The sequence below is a fragment of the Cryptosporidium muris genome, genomic scaffold (genome assembly GCF_000006515.1).
Source record: "Cryptosporidium muris RN66 scf_1106632354001 genomic scaffold, whole genome shotgun sequence".
Lineage (NCBI taxonomy): Eukaryota > Apicomplexa > Conoidasida > Eucoccidiorida > Cryptosporidiidae > Cryptosporidium > Cryptosporidium muris.
Genome location: NW_002196578.1, coordinates 211,800 through 225,485, shown reverse-complemented (window position 1 = coordinate 225,485; position 13,686 = coordinate 211,800). Strand labels below are relative to the sequence as shown.

The following is a 13,686-nucleotide window of genomic DNA, read 5'->3' as shown; positions in this document are numbered from 1 at the left end:
TTAATATCTTTAAATTATTTAATATGGCCTTTATTTTATTCTAATAGATTAACAATTAAGACTTATTTAGATATTTCAAATTAATGATATTATCTGGTAAAATTTGTTAAGTTAAGTTATATCTAGAAGATGGAGATTTTCATTACTTCTAATTTCAAATAATAAAAAGATTAAATACATTATATTATAAAAATTAGTAAGATTTAAAGAATCATACATATAGTGAATCTTATCTACTATAATTATATAATAAAAAAAGAATCTAATAGATTGAATAAATATTGAAACTCTAAATCTTTAATACAATATTCAGATTTCTAAATTGATTCCGGAATCGCAAGAAATTCTTCATTATAAGAATATTTGGAAGAGGGAGCGAAATCATCATCATAAATCGGGTATATTTATAAATTGATCCTAAATTAGTAAGATATCATTTCTAACTTTATGATATTTGATATATTTTAAATAGATATCCTAATTTTCATAGTTATAAAGGACAATATCTTATGTATTACATATTAATAATAATGCCTCAGTTTCAAAAATTAAATTTCATGATATTCCTCTGGCTTCCGAGTAGGTTCAATAGCTCGAAACAACAGAATAGAACTTCATTTAATACATGCAGAACATCATAGGCAAAATATCTATCTTTAATTTATATGATTACTATATCCTAAATTAAATTTACTTCCGAAGTCCAATATTCAACATTTGGCGACAAGAGAAATATGTAATTACATACCGCATAATAGACAAGTTTTCAGAATTCATTAATGACTTATTTTAGAATCAACTCATATCTGAAGATATTCTAATATGTTACTTTTTACAAGGAATATATAAGATAGGTAAATTAGTATCTAAGATCAAATTAAGATTACCTCAATTAATACAACTAAGGATTTGTAATATTAATATTTATTAAAGGAAGAACTTACTTTAAAATTTAAAATCATCTCTATATTTATATATATATATATATATACATACATATTATTGACTGTATCACTATTGATATAAAAAAAGAAAAAAAAGTTTATTTATAATCTAAACTCCATAATAACTGTACTTATTTATAATTAAGTTAGATCTATAAATAAAGGTACATTCTTATTTATTATATAAAATCGATTACTTATTATGAGTTAACTAAATTATTCCATTATTCAAAATCTTGGGATCTTCAATATACTGTAGATTCTTCACTTATTACAAATTCAACTTCTTCCCCCTCTCCATTTTGTCCAATTGTCTTATTAGTTAATATATCTATATTTTCCTTATCTATATCAGAATATGTATTACTGAGTAAATTAGCTCGTTTAGAATCCCTTACTTTTATATATTTACTTTTTATAGATCTAGCGGTAGTATCAAAAAGCGCTCTATTATTTATATATAGATGTGATAAATGTCTTATAGTATTCTCACCACGCTTTTGACGCGTGTCTCTTGTAATAGATACATTGGTATTTTCTTGAAGCCATAAAGTCATTTTAGCTAACATTTCAATCTTCTTTTTAGTATCTTCATTCAAAGTGTCTTTTTTAACCTCTTTTCTAGATTCCCCTTTAGATCTAACTGGTGATATCTCTTCAGTCTCTTTAATATATCTCTTAAGAGTAGTTATATTAGCTTTTATTTTTTGTTTTCTATAAATTAAATCATTTAGTTCTATATTCTTTTTTCTCAATTCCTTCTTAGTTAGCTCAATATTCCCTGATTTTGAAGGATTTACAGAATTTACCATATTATCTAATTCATACCTTAATTGGGTTATTTGAAGTTTCTTCTCTGCTATAGATTGATTTAATTTTTGTTTACTATTATTTAATTTCTTAATTATTTCTTGAATTTCTTTACTATTATCTTGGTTAATATTTAACTGATTAATTTCATATGATGGATTTCCTTTACAATAATCTTCAGTAACTTGATTCCCTATTTTATGAATTGGGATTATACCTTCTAATATTTGTACAGCTATTAATTGCTTAGATTCAGTAAGAATTATTGGTTGAATTTCCATTTCTTTACATTCTATCTTATTTATTTGTTGATTTTGTTTAATCAATTTATCTTTATCTTGTTCTTGTTCAATTGGTACACTTATCTGAACTCCTGCAGATATAATTCGTCTCTTAGTATAATCATCTATATCTATAGTCTCATTATTATTTATATTTTCATATTCACGAATAGTTTTTAATTTTTCACGAATATTATTTTCCATCATAAGAAAATCTATTTGATATTCATTATCACTAAAAATATTTTCATCTTCCTTTGTAGAATATATAGTTTTTATATTATCAATATTAGATGTTCCAAATGATCTAATATCTACATCATCTAACCATAATTTAACAAATTCACTACTTTTTATATTTATATTTTTAGTTATATCAAATGACTTTGTATTACTTTCAGATAATTCAAAGGTTTTACTTTCAAGAATATCATCATTTTCAAGTGATTTTTCAATATCAGTTGTTTTTATACCCATAACAACTTCATCAAATTTAGATGACTTTTTTTTTTTATTATTTTCTAATTTAAAATATAAAGAAATTGTTTTATTTTAATGATTTATTTAATAATCTTATAAGTTTCCTCACTTACTATTAATATGAAACAAATCTATATTTAAAGATGTTCCCGTTTCTACTCTTAATAAATATATAAATAAACCATATATTATAATATAGGTTAAATTTAAATGTAGAATAGTCATATTTAAATATTTTATATACTTAAATATTTAATAAAACATAATAAAAGAAACTTAAGTTTAGATCTAATTATTCTAAATATCTACCGCTATTATGTATTTATAATAACGTGATAATTATATAAAATATATTTAAGAGATATTTAGAAATAAAAATACTTTAATAAATATTTAAATAGAAATCATAAATAAATCATAATAATTTTATAATAATAATAAATATCCTAATTTTAAAGAATGAAATAAAATAATTAAGAACTTATTATATTCTAAATAATATAGATCTATCTTTTCCTCTTAGGTAACTTTATGTTAGTACCAAGTTCTCCAAATATAAAAAGCTGATTTTCCTTATCTTCAGATTTTTCCTTCACTTTATTATATGAAATATCCATAACTCTAGATTCTTTATTAGTTATATTATTAACTTTATTATTTATTTGTTCATTAGTACCTTTTAAAATATTTTGATTTCTTAATGTAATATTTAATAAATTTTTAGATAATATATGTTTTGGATTTATATCTAATAATGATAAATTAAAACTATTATTTTTAGGTATTAAAGTAATATCTGAATTTTGTTTATAAAACCCCTTAGATAAAATATCATTATTTAATAATGATTTATTTATTTGATTAGATTTTAATTGAGAAATAATTGTAGGGTTACTAATTTGTTTCTGTTTATTAGTAACAATACCATTATTTATATTATCTTGTAACTGAGATTCTGTTTTTTCAATTTTACCAATGATTTTTTTATCAAATGAGTTTCCAATATCTTGAAATAATTTAAAATCTTCTATTAATAAATCAGTATAACCTGTTGTATTTATAGGTTTTTGTATAAAAGATTTACCTTTTGGAGACTTAGTAATATATTCTTGTAATTTATTACCTGATTGCTTAATTATTGAATCTTTATTTTTTATTATTATATTATCTAAAGTATTTATTTGATTTAATTTATTAGAATACAAATTTTTCATAGATTCTTTTAAAGGGAATTTTTCAGATAATAAACTTTTTGACAAATTCTCTTCTTCTATTATTGTTGAAGGTGAACTTAACAAATTAGATTCTTGAATAAATTCCAAGTCTTTATAACCTGAAGAATCAATAAAATTATTTTTTTTAATTTTAGATATAGAATTTGATAATTTTTTATTATTATTAGATTTAAATGAAAATTTATCAGTAGATATAATAGATGTTAGTGGTAGGGTATCCAAAGATTGAATATTATCAATATGTAACTCTAAGGATTTCTCTTTTGATGATGATAATGGTAATGATGATAATGAATTTATATGTTTTAAATATTCAGTATTAATCTTCTTTATTTTAGAATTTTTCTTAATTTCCTTCGATTTATTTCTTTTTTGTCTTACTGGAAATATCTCTTTTAGTTCCTTAAACTCTAAAGAATCTTCACTAACATCTTCAATATTATGAAAATCAATTGGTACAGGATCTTCCATTGTATTCTTAAAATCAATAGGATCTTTTGCAAATAATTCGCCTCTATATTCAAAATCTTTCTCCTCAATAATACTACCTCCAGAAATATTATCTGATAAAATAGGTTTTATCTTTAATAAATCTTCTTTAAGAGATACTTCTTCAGGATCTTTTAATTCCACTGTATTCGTATCTTCATTTACCCCTATTTCAATATTTATTTCAGGTAATATTGAACGATCTTCATCATCATAATTTATTGAAAGTTTATCTATAGGTGTTACTCCCTTGATTAATTGTCCAGCTGAGCCTTTCCAATTTGGAGTATTCTTCAATTGTTCTTTCAAAATCTTTGGCCTAAAATAAATAAAATATTTTAAAATAAATACAAGTATATATATAAAGTAAAAATTTACCTTGTTGGATCATCTAATATAGGATATTTAGAACCTGGTATAGAGTTAGTAGAAGGTATTGAGGTAGTTTGTAATTCATCAAACCATTTCTTTAAATTTGGATCTAACTCAGGTTCTTGACTTGATTCAATAGATTTTTCTGGATTTATATCCCACTTTTGTGGAATTGCCATAATTGGAAGTGTATCCGGTTTTGTTGTTGAATTAGTAAATATATCACTTTTAAGTAAACTAATTTTATCTTTCATATCTTTAATTTGTTCCTCTAAACTCTGGAGATCTGTATATAAATCATCTTCTTTATCTTGAATATTTGGAATAGAATATTTTGAAGTATCAACTTTACGCTTAGGCCTTTTTAAAAGTTTTATTGTTGATAATCTATAAAATAAAATACATTAATAATATCAAAATATATTGGCTTTATTACAAAAAAAATACTTTATTAATACTTACCCTAATTTAGTATTAGTAATATTAGCTGTAGAAGATTGTTGTTTATTAAAAGATATAAGATCACTGCCTTTAAGTGGAAGTTTACTAGAGGGTTCACTATATATAAATTCTGGTAAAGATGATTTTATAGTTTCTAATTCATATAATAATTTATCTGTAGCTTTTACATAGAATCTAATATATTCTAATAAAAAACATAACTTTAAACTTAAAATTATATAATTTATAAATATCATATTAAATATATCAAAGCTATTATCAACTTCTTTTTTAAATCTTAATAATTATCTTCAGTTCCACTAACTTATACAATACAACATTTATAGTCCAAAAATAACGGAAATTTACCAATATCTTCCATATTAGTATTCAACCACTAAGTCTATCTAAAAACAAATAGCTGTATTTTTTGATCAAAATTGCCGCAATATTACATATCTGGCGCCAATAATTTATAGTTTTCACTATCTTAAGCGCAATTATACTCGAATTCTAATTGTTGAGGTTTCTATTGTCTTTATTTGACATAAAAACTAGGTTATAACCTTTGAATTACATTATATTAAGATTATATTACAATAGAATAATCATTATTTATTTTTAATTTAAAGAAAAGAGAATTGAAGAGATATTGTAGCAAAAATAACGAAATATTGTCAAGTAAAAAATAGAATGTAGTATATCAAGAAGTTTTCTGGCTAAAATCAATATTTAGAATCATTTATTTAAAAGATTTTAATTATATATTATATTCTTCAATATTTGTGGATTATCCTTTAAAATTGATATCTTTGTAATTTGAGAAGATGATATAATGAAAGCTAAGTGGATGAATGCCTTTAATCTTAATGAAATGAAAAACTCAAAAATAGATCGTGAACATAATAATAGAGATCACCTTATTGAATATAATTCAATATTATGGCATTGTATTACTATAATAATTATATCAATAATTTTACCCTTACTAGCTATTAATTCACTTATAAATATCACAGTTATTGCAATCATAATTGGAATTATTGTAAATAGAATTATTGGATGCTTATATTTAACTCAATTTCTTGAATATATAGGTAATTTACAAGAAACTTGCGATATTAATTCTAAATGGCCCATTAGTTATATAAAATATTTAGTATTCGATATGTTTATATTTATGATATCAGCTATATTTTCAATATTACATAGGGTTACACCAGTTCCAAGATCTCCTATTAGTTTAATATTTGTATTATGTTCAATATTTAATATTACTCTACTTATAATATTGGCAATTAGAATTATTATTATACCCCATAGATATGAACAATTCAATTATTTTACAGATATAGATACTTTATTATTTACAATATATGGATTAAATATTATAGTTGATGTATTATATATTACAGTATCTTCATTAATGTATATTATTTGTCATTCAGGTAATCAGGAATTTATTCACATAAGCCTCTGTGTATATTCTGGTACTTGTATATCTTTAGTATTATTTTCAAGTATTATATTAACTTATATAATCATATTTCTATATTGTTATACTATTAGATCAAGTGATATTGAATGTCAAAATATCCCATTACAAGATATTGGAATAGTAGAACCTCCGCGCTCCAGTGTATAATTTTAATAATGAATAATTTCAAAAACCGTTTAATAATTGATAAGATTCCTTTAATGAGTTTAAATGCTGGTCCTAATAATAAGGAATGGAATAATAGACTCAAAGAAGAGTTATCATCTATTATAAAGTATATTACATTACTTAAAGAGACAGGTCAAGATTGGTTTTATATTAAATCAAATCCTCAAGGAACAGAGTAAGTAGAATATTACTAAAATTTATAAAGTAATATAATTTAAATATATTTTAGATGGACGGGTAAATGTTGGTATATATATAATATGGATAAATATGAATTTGATTTTCAGTTTAAGGTATTATATATATTAATTTTTTGTTTTTTTATATTCATAACTATTACTAATAACTATTTTTAGATACCCGATAAATATCCATTAACTCCAATAGAAATTGAATTGCCACAATTAGATGGTAAGACAGAAAAGATGTATCGTGGAGGAAAGATATGTTTAGATATTCACTTTATTCCATTATGGGCAAAGAACTGCCCCAAATTTGGAATTGCCCATGTACTTGCTATGGGTTTAGCTCCTTGGTTAGCAGCCGAGATACCGTATTTAATAGATTCAAATATTATAGGGAGAGAGTAAATTAAATGAATATTTATTTAACTATTATATTAAAATTGTTAAGCTGAAATCCACAATATTAAAAGATATTTGATAATATATCTAATTTATATCTTTTAATAAGGGAAATAGAGAAAAGAAGGTATTTAATATATTATTGATTAAGATATCGTATACTAAATAAATTTTCTTTTTTTTATAATAAATTATCTTAAATAATTTATTATATGGCCTAAAAGATCCAGTAATATAAATATAAAAATATGGCGCCTTAACATTATCTTGTCATTATTTTGGCGCCTATTTGTACATTAACAATTTTCAAATTGAGAAATTTACTCAACTCTTTGAGGGGGTTTTATTTTTTAAAAAAAAAAGAAAATTGAAGTTATTTAATTATTAGAAATCCTTTTACATATAGTTGATATTTTGGGTACCACTGTTCTTCCCTTCATTAGGTAGGTATTGGACTATCTTGGAGTAAAAGTTATTTTAATTTATACAATAAGGGATATATTTGCGTAATATTCAATTTTATAGTTCAACATCAAGACTGGATTTAATAATAAATGATAATAAACTTATTATAATATTGAGATACAAATAGAAATGTCTAATAAAGAAGAAGAGATTATAGATCCAGTAGATATGGAAGATTCTTTGAATAATGATTCAGAGGATGTAAGGATCCAATCTACAGATCATTTAGAATCTCAAGTAAATCAAGTAAATTTACAAGTATTTAATATTGATAAGTCTACTAATGATGAAGAATATGATAATATACGGTGGTGGCAATTTTGGCGTAGATTTGAAATTTTAAGACATAATTCTAGTACTTCTTTAGAAACTCAAGATGAATCAACATTAGATGGAGATAGACAGCAGAGGAATGAATTATCTAAAATTTCTTCACTTAAGTTTTTTTCTTGTACTCATTTATTTGATAGATATACAAAAAGACTTGGTAAGACTACATCACGAGGAGCTATTAAACATCCTAGAATACTATTAATATTTGGTAATACAATTGGTTTGATGTTTGGATTAGTTGTAGCGTTGGGTTTAATGAAATTAAAACCTTTTTATTTAGAAATAAATGGATCACCAAATTTATTTGTCCCAACAGAATCTATATATTCAAAACGTAAAACAGAACTAAGAAATTTATTTGGGAAAGATTCACCAATAGTCCCAGTTTTATATAGTAATATGGGACCTAGTGGAACATCTTTATTAGAATATATTCCACTTAAACAGATATGGTTGAATGAATTGGCTATTCAGAATATTACAGTAACAGATAAAACTGGTAAGATTTGGAGTTGGGATAATATTTGTCTTCACCAACCTACAGGAACATCAATAACAGGTTCTCCTTGTATTGTTGTATCTATTTTTGGGTTATTTATGGCAAATTCAGGTAAGGGAATTTTTACAGAAGAAGATTTTGATAATGCCTTTACTGGTGACTGCTGTGGAGGAGTAGATATAAAAAAATTTGCAGCTGGTAATCTTATTAAGCATGCATATTATCCACATGAATATACATATGATAAAGATTTACCTGAATGGCCTTTTGGAATTAATAATACTCAACATTTAATGTCTATTTATCGTCTTAACTCTACAATACCAAGTGATGTTATTATTGCTTGGGAAAATAAAGTAGCTGAATTAGTTCAGAAAACTCGTAAACAAAATATGATTGATATTTTATCAGGAGATGGTATTCGACAAGAAGTAAATGAAGATGATATTTTAAATGAAGATGATATTTTAAATGAAGATATAATAAATCGTATAAATTTACAAGTTAATGAGATTTATAATATAACAAAAGAGAATTCAAATAATAGTACATCTATTTCTGAATTTGAAAGTATTCGAAAATTAGATAGTGAATATGAAGATAATTCTAATAAATTGTTCAAATCAATAGATGTGACTAAATATCCAAATTTATGGAATATTATTCATTATTCTGAAGAATATGTATCAAATGAAACGACAGAACTAGCTAATAAGGAAACTCCTTTATTATTAGCTACGTTTGCATTAATGATATTATTTATGGCAGGTTGTATATCTGGTAGATTCCCTAAAAAATCTAGAATTATGTTATCTTCAACAGTAATATTAATAACTGTATATGCTACAGTGGGAAGTTTTGCTACAGGGATGGTTTTTGGGGTCCCAATATCAGCCTTAACTCCGTTATTTATTCATATGCTATTAGGTATTGTTGTGAGTTATATGATAATTACAGTCCGAACTTATACCAAAACTAAGATATATCTCCGTATACCCCATAACCATCTTTCTAAACTTAATCCAAAATATGTCCGTATTTGTGACAATGATGTATTTCTTGATATTACCCAATATATTTACAGACCATGGAAAGGTTTTTTCCCCGAAGAACCTGGGGCAAAATTTTTAAAAGAAAGAAGAAATATGACTACATTAACATCAGAACAAACAATTAGTGGTGAGATAAGTTTAGATGATAATTTTGATACCCAAAGTATAGAAAAACTCCCTAAGATAGAGTCAAATGAGACACAAGCAAGAAAAGTATCTGAAGATGATGAGATATATAAAGATCCTCCTAACACTAGTTTAGAAGGAAATAAAAGAATAAAACAAGTTAATGGAACACCCTATATTGCATCAAGTATTGAAATTGATGAAGTTATTTTAGAGATTAATGGAGAGAAAAAGATAATTAATAATGATTTAGATTCTAAGAATATGTGGGATAATGAAGTACTTTTATATTTAAGATTAGTGGAATCTGGGTCGGTTGTATTCAGTTCTATTACACTGACATGTTTGACATCCTGTGCAGCTCTGTTTCTAGGAACTGTAGTAGATTTTCCAATTGTACGTTACTATTGTATTCATGCAGGTTTTGGAATTATGTATCTTTTTATGTTTCACTGGCTTATATTCTTACCATCATTTGTATTGGATGAAAGGAGGGTTTTTAAAAGAAAATGTGATATATTACCCTTTATACGTTTTAGATGGTCAGAAAAGAAATCTAATTATCTTTTTTTAAGAGAAGATATTTCAAATTTGAAAGTTGATATTTCATCAAATGAAGTCAATGAAACCTCACAAAGTAAACTGGTACTACGTAGTTTCATTTTTAAACCTGTATTTCGTGTCCGTAGAGGTGTGATTAGAAAGTATAAAAAGGCCAAAAATTGGTGGAATGATAGATCAGCTTTAAATAAAGATAATTTGCATGCAAATAAGTTAGATAAATCTTCATCTACAAATGATAATGAAGATATATCAGATATTGATATGAAAGATATTTGGGTAGGCCGTTTAATGGTAGAATCATCTAAGGTTGATCTGATATTAAGAATAATGTGTAGTTTTACATTTAGAGTATTTGCATGTTTATTCTTTTTAATAATGGTAATTTTAGGTATTATATATGGACGCCATGTTAATACAGAATTCAGTGCTGAAAAATATTTACCTCCATCGTCACCTTTACACTATTTTGAAGAAACCTTAGCAAATTCTTGGGGTTCAGAAGCTCGCCCTATGTTTGTTGTATTACCTGGAAGTGACAAAGTAGACTGGTCAGATCGTCAAGTTCGCAAAAATTTTATTAATTTAGTAGATAATATTTTAGTTAAAGATCCAGCAATTACAGGTCCACTTATAAGTTGGGTACATGATTATGAAGCATTTTTTACAGGAAATAAATATACAGAAGATCCAAATCATATTTATGCAGTTTTTGCAGAATGTACTGGAGATGTTGATATTCCAGAACCTCCTGCTAATGCTCCAAAAAGTGAGTATTACAAATTTTTGGAAAATTGGAGAAATCAAAAAGTTGTAAAAGATGATCAAAATCAAGATGATACTATTTGTACTATTTCATATCTCAATACAAAACATACTCCAGATAATGTAGGTTCTGTTACTCCTTTCTTACAAAATGTAATACCAGAAATGCATGATTCTACTATGCTCATATTTAATCCAAACCCAGAAGATGGTATTCAAATATCTCGTATCTTACTTATTGTAAAATATGATCCCAATAATTCGCAATATAATTATGAGACCCTAACACGACTGAATAATCTAATTGATGTTGTATTCAATAAACAATTTCCAGGAACTTATATATACAGTGATTGGTTTGCAGAAGCTGAAAGAGATTCTCATATATTATCCATTGTTTGGAAACTTCTCTTGTATGTTACATTGGGGGTTTCAATAATACTCTGTATTATACAAAACCCTCTTACTGGAATTTTTATTGGACTTGTTGTCGGTGGAATTGATGTTATTGTGATTTTGTGTATGTATATTACAGGTCTTATTTTTGATATTGTTGCATTTATGGTATTAGCTACAGCTGTTTCATTCTCAATTGAATATGTTGTTCATATAACACACTTATTTTTGATCACTTACAGAGATAATGGAGTTGAACGTATTAAGGATTCTTTATTAGATATGGGTCCAAATGTGTTGTATGCTGCTATATCTACTTTTCTTGGTATTGTACTCCTGGCATTTGCAACATCAGAAGCTTTTAAAGTTTTTCTTTGGATCACAACTATTGTTCTATGTGTATCTGCAATAACAGGTATCATAATAGCTCCTGCTCTTTTATCTATTCTCTATGATTTTGGGAATTTTGTAACTTCCTATTGGGGAAATAAGAAGAAATCAAAACAAAGTGTTGTAGATTTTCATAAAAAGTCAGTCTATTAAAGTTATTTCAATGAATTCCTTTATTTTTTACACTTGTTTATGAACTGATTACTTCGTTGTAAAAAGTCAACTGAAGAGCTAGACATACTTTTAAGCATGTCAAAATACCAAGTTATTCGAGTAGTTAGAAGAGGTTTCAAGTCAGCTTTAAGAACTGAAAAAATTAGTTCTAAATTTTTTAATAAGTAGTTATGCAAATTTCTTTTATCAGTTATTGATATTATTAAATAATTCATATTAAACTAACTAAATTAGAATCCATACAATAAATGAACAACTAAATATTTTAAATCATCGAAATGTTATATCAACAAGAACCTAAACTTTTTTCTACTATCTCTAATACTAAGTCTATAAATATAGAAATCCATAATTTATTAACTTGTCCATATAAACTTTACTATTAATTTTTGGATTGGTGTTTTATCAAATATAAAGTATAAGGTATATACAAAGGTAAGTAATTATATCCTTTTGCTTATGTAGTCCTATTAGCATACTTTAAATATTTATGTCACAAGTATTTCTTTATTTCCATATAATTTACAAATCTACAATATATAAGCAAATAAGAATTAATAAATATCTTATTTATCACTAAATATTATATTATATTTCACCTACTTTTCTTATCGAAATTTATTAACAATAAAAACTTACCTCTTCTCCAGAAGAATTTATTAATTTAATTCCATTTATGGGATGAACTCCTGATGTGAAAGAGATGCACTGTAGTGGAATTGTGATTTTTTGATTTGGTTCCATAAATTTAATTTGAAGTATATCCATCCCAAGGATACAAAAAGGAAGTAAAGCTTCATTGTCTATACTTAATTCAATATCATGCAATCTTTTATCAGTATCATTAATTATAATTACTTCAATAGTGAAGATAGTTTGAATTTCAATTGTAGAGGGAACTATAACATCTATAGCTACTCCATTTAAGTTATATATATCTTCATTAGAAACTTGACAAGTAATACTGTAGGAGTTCATAAAAGCATCACCATATGTTTTGCTTTTCCAAGAAATAGATAGCTGCCCTGTTATATATTTATCAATATTATTTATAGATTCCTTATAAAGAGATTGAGATATACAGAATATTTGATTATATCTAGATCTTGGACGTAAAACAATAACTCCACTATTATATAATAATTGTGAAGTATTTTTACAGTTTTCATCATAGAATTGTGTAGTACTTAATTGTGATACTTGGATATTCTGCTTATTCCCTTTTTCATCTATCCAATTTTGTATATCTAATTTTTCTAGTGATATGCTTTGATGAGTTATATTTTCTAGAGATACCTCAATAAAACAAAGTTTGCTTTTCTTCAAATTGTCATTGTGATAAAATAATCTATGTGATATATTGAATGGAGCTATGACTGCAAATTTGTATGACCTTTTTTGAGTTAGTTTTGAACCATTAACAATGAAGTAGATCTGACATGTTAAATTAAATAAGCCTACTTCATCTACTCGCTCCTTAATTATTGTATTGATTGAATTCCCAATTTCAATATCACGCAAATTATCCTCATTACTATATAATATATTGCGACTATTAACACTTATTATTTCAGTCTGTATTTTGCAGAAATTATGAGATTAGCTAATAAGGAAATTTAAGAT

The 13,686-nt window shown here is 24.9% G+C and overlaps 6 protein-coding genes across 6 annotated transcripts in view, besides 25 other annotated features; 3 read left to right on the top strand and 3 right to left on the bottom strand.

The window, feature by feature from the left end:
* Positions 1-25: part of a sequence feature (AT_rich) that runs on past the window's edge.
* Positions 26-156: 131 nt separating this feature from the next.
* Positions 157-196: a sequence feature (AT_rich).
* A 41-nt stretch (positions 197-237) lies between these two features.
* Positions 238-258: a sequence feature (AT_rich).
* Positions 259-965: 707 nt separating this feature from the next.
* Positions 966-1,000: a microsatellite.
* A 189-nt stretch (positions 1,001-1,189) lies between these two features.
* Positions 1,190-2,512, bottom strand: CMU_006040 (uncharacterized protein; the record flags this gene model as incomplete). The annotated part of the gene is made up of 1 exon (XM_002141994.1): positions 1,190-2,512. The coding sequence occupies one exon, from the start codon at positions 2,510-2,512 to the stop codon at positions 1,190-1,192; it is 1,323 nt and encodes a 440-aa protein (XP_002142030.1).
* Positions 2,513-2,537: 25 nt separating this feature from the next.
* Positions 2,538-2,607: a sequence feature (AT_rich).
* A 69-nt stretch (positions 2,608-2,676) lies between these two features.
* Positions 2,677-2,786: a sequence feature (AT_rich).
* Positions 2,787-2,850: 64 nt separating this feature from the next.
* Positions 2,851-3,018: a sequence feature (AT_rich).
* A 3-nt stretch (positions 3,019-3,021) lies between these two features.
* On the bottom strand, positions 3,022-5,434 carry CMU_006030 (uncharacterized protein; the record flags this gene model as incomplete). Its single annotated transcript, XM_002141993.1, has 4 exons — positions 3,022-4,558; positions 4,618-4,998; positions 5,074-5,257; positions 5,422-5,434. The coding sequence occupies 4 exons, from the start codon at positions 5,432-5,434 to the stop codon at positions 3,022-3,024; spliced, it is 2,115 nt and encodes a 704-aa protein (XP_002142029.1).
* Positions 3,145-3,179: a sequence feature (AT_rich).
* Positions 3,193-3,295: a sequence feature (AT_rich).
* Positions 3,339-3,389: a sequence feature (AT_rich).
* Positions 3,661-3,712: a sequence feature (AT_rich).
* Positions 3,859-3,935: a sequence feature (AT_rich).
* Positions 4,015-4,044: a microsatellite.
* Positions 4,560-4,616: a sequence feature (AT_rich).
* Positions 5,000-5,036: a sequence feature (AT_rich).
* Positions 5,249-5,320: a sequence feature (AT_rich).
* A 195-nt stretch (positions 5,435-5,629) lies between the features above and the next one.
* Positions 5,630-5,683: a sequence feature (AT_rich).
* A 109-nt stretch (positions 5,684-5,792) lies between these two features.
* Positions 5,793-5,826: a sequence feature (AT_rich).
* Positions 5,827-5,887: 61 nt separating this feature from the next.
* CMU_006020 (uncharacterized protein) lies at positions 5,888-6,697 on the top strand (the record flags this gene model as incomplete). Its single annotated transcript, XM_002141992.1, has 2 exons — positions 5,888-6,480; positions 6,622-6,697. 2 exons carry the CDS (start codon positions 5,888-5,890, stop codon positions 6,695-6,697), a joined length of 669 nt encoding a protein of 222 aa, XP_002142028.1.
* Positions 6,698-6,705: 8 nt separating this feature from the next.
* CMU_006010 (uncharacterized protein) lies at positions 6,706-7,308 on the top strand (the record flags this gene model as incomplete). Its single annotated transcript, XM_002141991.1, has 3 exons — positions 6,706-6,893; positions 6,948-7,011; positions 7,075-7,308. The coding sequence occupies 3 exons, from the start codon at positions 6,706-6,708 to the stop codon at positions 7,306-7,308; spliced, it is 486 nt and encodes a 161-aa protein (XP_002142027.1).
* Positions 6,902-6,946: a sequence feature (AT_rich).
* Positions 7,013-7,046: a sequence feature (AT_rich).
* Positions 7,306-7,345: a sequence feature (AT_rich).
* Positions 7,346-7,464: 119 nt separating this feature from the next.
* Positions 7,465-7,516: a sequence feature (AT_rich).
* A 127-nt stretch (positions 7,517-7,643) lies between these two features.
* Positions 7,644-7,689: a sequence feature (AT_rich).
* Positions 7,690-7,844: 155 nt separating this feature from the next.
* Positions 7,845-7,881: a sequence feature (AT_rich).
* A 15-nt stretch (positions 7,882-7,896) lies between these two features.
* Positions 7,897-12,042, top strand: CMU_006000 (patched family protein; the record flags this gene model as incomplete). Its single annotated transcript, XM_002141990.1, has 1 exon — positions 7,897-12,042. The coding sequence occupies one exon, from the start codon at positions 7,897-7,899 to the stop codon at positions 12,040-12,042; it is 4,146 nt and encodes a 1,381-aa protein (XP_002142026.1).
* Positions 12,043-12,551: 509 nt separating this feature from the next.
* Positions 12,552-13,686, bottom strand: part of CMU_005990 (uncharacterized protein) — a gene marked incomplete at both ends in the record, with an annotated part of 1,944 nt that continues 809 nt past the window's right edge. The window contains 2 exons of the mRNA XM_002141989.1: positions 12,552-12,593; positions 12,703-13,638. Coding sequence (XP_002142025.1) covers positions 12,552-12,593; positions 12,703-13,638 — 978 coding nt within the window. The remainder of the gene's footprint in view (positions 12,594-12,702; positions 13,639-13,686) is intronic.
* Positions 12,616-12,659: a sequence feature (AT_rich).